Source organism: Pteropus alecto, unplaced genomic scaffold, assembly GCF_000325575.1.
Source record: "Pteropus alecto unplaced genomic scaffold, ASM32557v1 scaffold71, whole genome shotgun sequence".
NCBI classification, from domain to species: Eukaryota; Metazoa; Chordata; class Mammalia; order Chiroptera; family Pteropodidae; genus Pteropus; species Pteropus alecto.
In genome coordinates, this window is record NW_006433024.1 from 1340724 (window position 1) to 1341486 (window position 763).

Genomic DNA, 763 nt, shown 5'->3' on the forward strand with positions numbered 1-763 from the left:
CTTCCTGGGAATCGGCTGGACTTAACTAGGTCTCAGATTTCGAGACGTGAGACCTCAGGAATCGTGGGCACGTGTGTGCGCCGAAGTGTGAGTTCGCACCCGCTACATAGAGGGCACTGAGGCGAGAAGGACTACGCACCTGGACGGGCCCTCCGCGTTTTGAGCTCACTTACCGGTTCTGGGCGCTGAGGAGAGGATGGCATTCACCCCAAATTTCAGAAACGTGGGCTCGCTGGCAGGGGAGACGGCGGTCTGCGGTGATCCGCCCCGCCGGCTGCCGGGACCGGGGGAGCCCAGGTCCGAGGCCCCTGTGTCCGTGAGAGCCGCCGGGGCCCCCTGCCTAGGGGGTGACAAGCTGGCCGTGGGCGCGCTGCGGGGCAGGTAGGCAGGGGGTCTGCTGATGCGGATCAGATCCTCCACCAGGAAGCTCGAGTGGCCGGAAAATGCCGACCGCAGGGACTGGGGCAGCGTTAAGGTGGGCGTGGGGCGCAGGAGGCTGGGGTACCCGGCGGGGGGCGCGAGGAGGCCGGGGAACATCATGTGAGGCGCGGGGCGAGCAGAATAACCCTTCTTCCAGTGGCCTGAGGGTAAACGCCTCGCCTCCCGCCCCTCCCGCCCCCGCGGTGCGCTCTCTCTTGGGCTTAGCAAAAGTCTCCAAGTAACGAACGATCCCACTTGGGCGCCTGCGAGTCCTCCGTGGTCCTCCCGTCGAGGTGATGGTTTTATAGTGGCCCGCCCGTTAAAGCGCTTTGAAAAGTGACAG

The 763-nt window shown here is 65.1% G+C and overlaps 1 protein-coding gene across 1 annotated transcript in view; it reads right to left on the bottom strand.

Moving 5' to 3' along the window:
• Positions 1-540, bottom strand: part of DBX1 (developing brain homeobox 1) — a 4199-nt gene extending 3659 nt beyond the window's left edge. Inside the window, exon 1 of the mRNA XM_006907972.2 lies at positions 174-540. Coding sequence (XP_006908034.1) covers positions 174-540 — 367 coding nt within the window. The remainder of the gene's footprint in view (positions 1-173) is intronic.
• Positions 541-763: the final 223 nt, after the last annotated feature.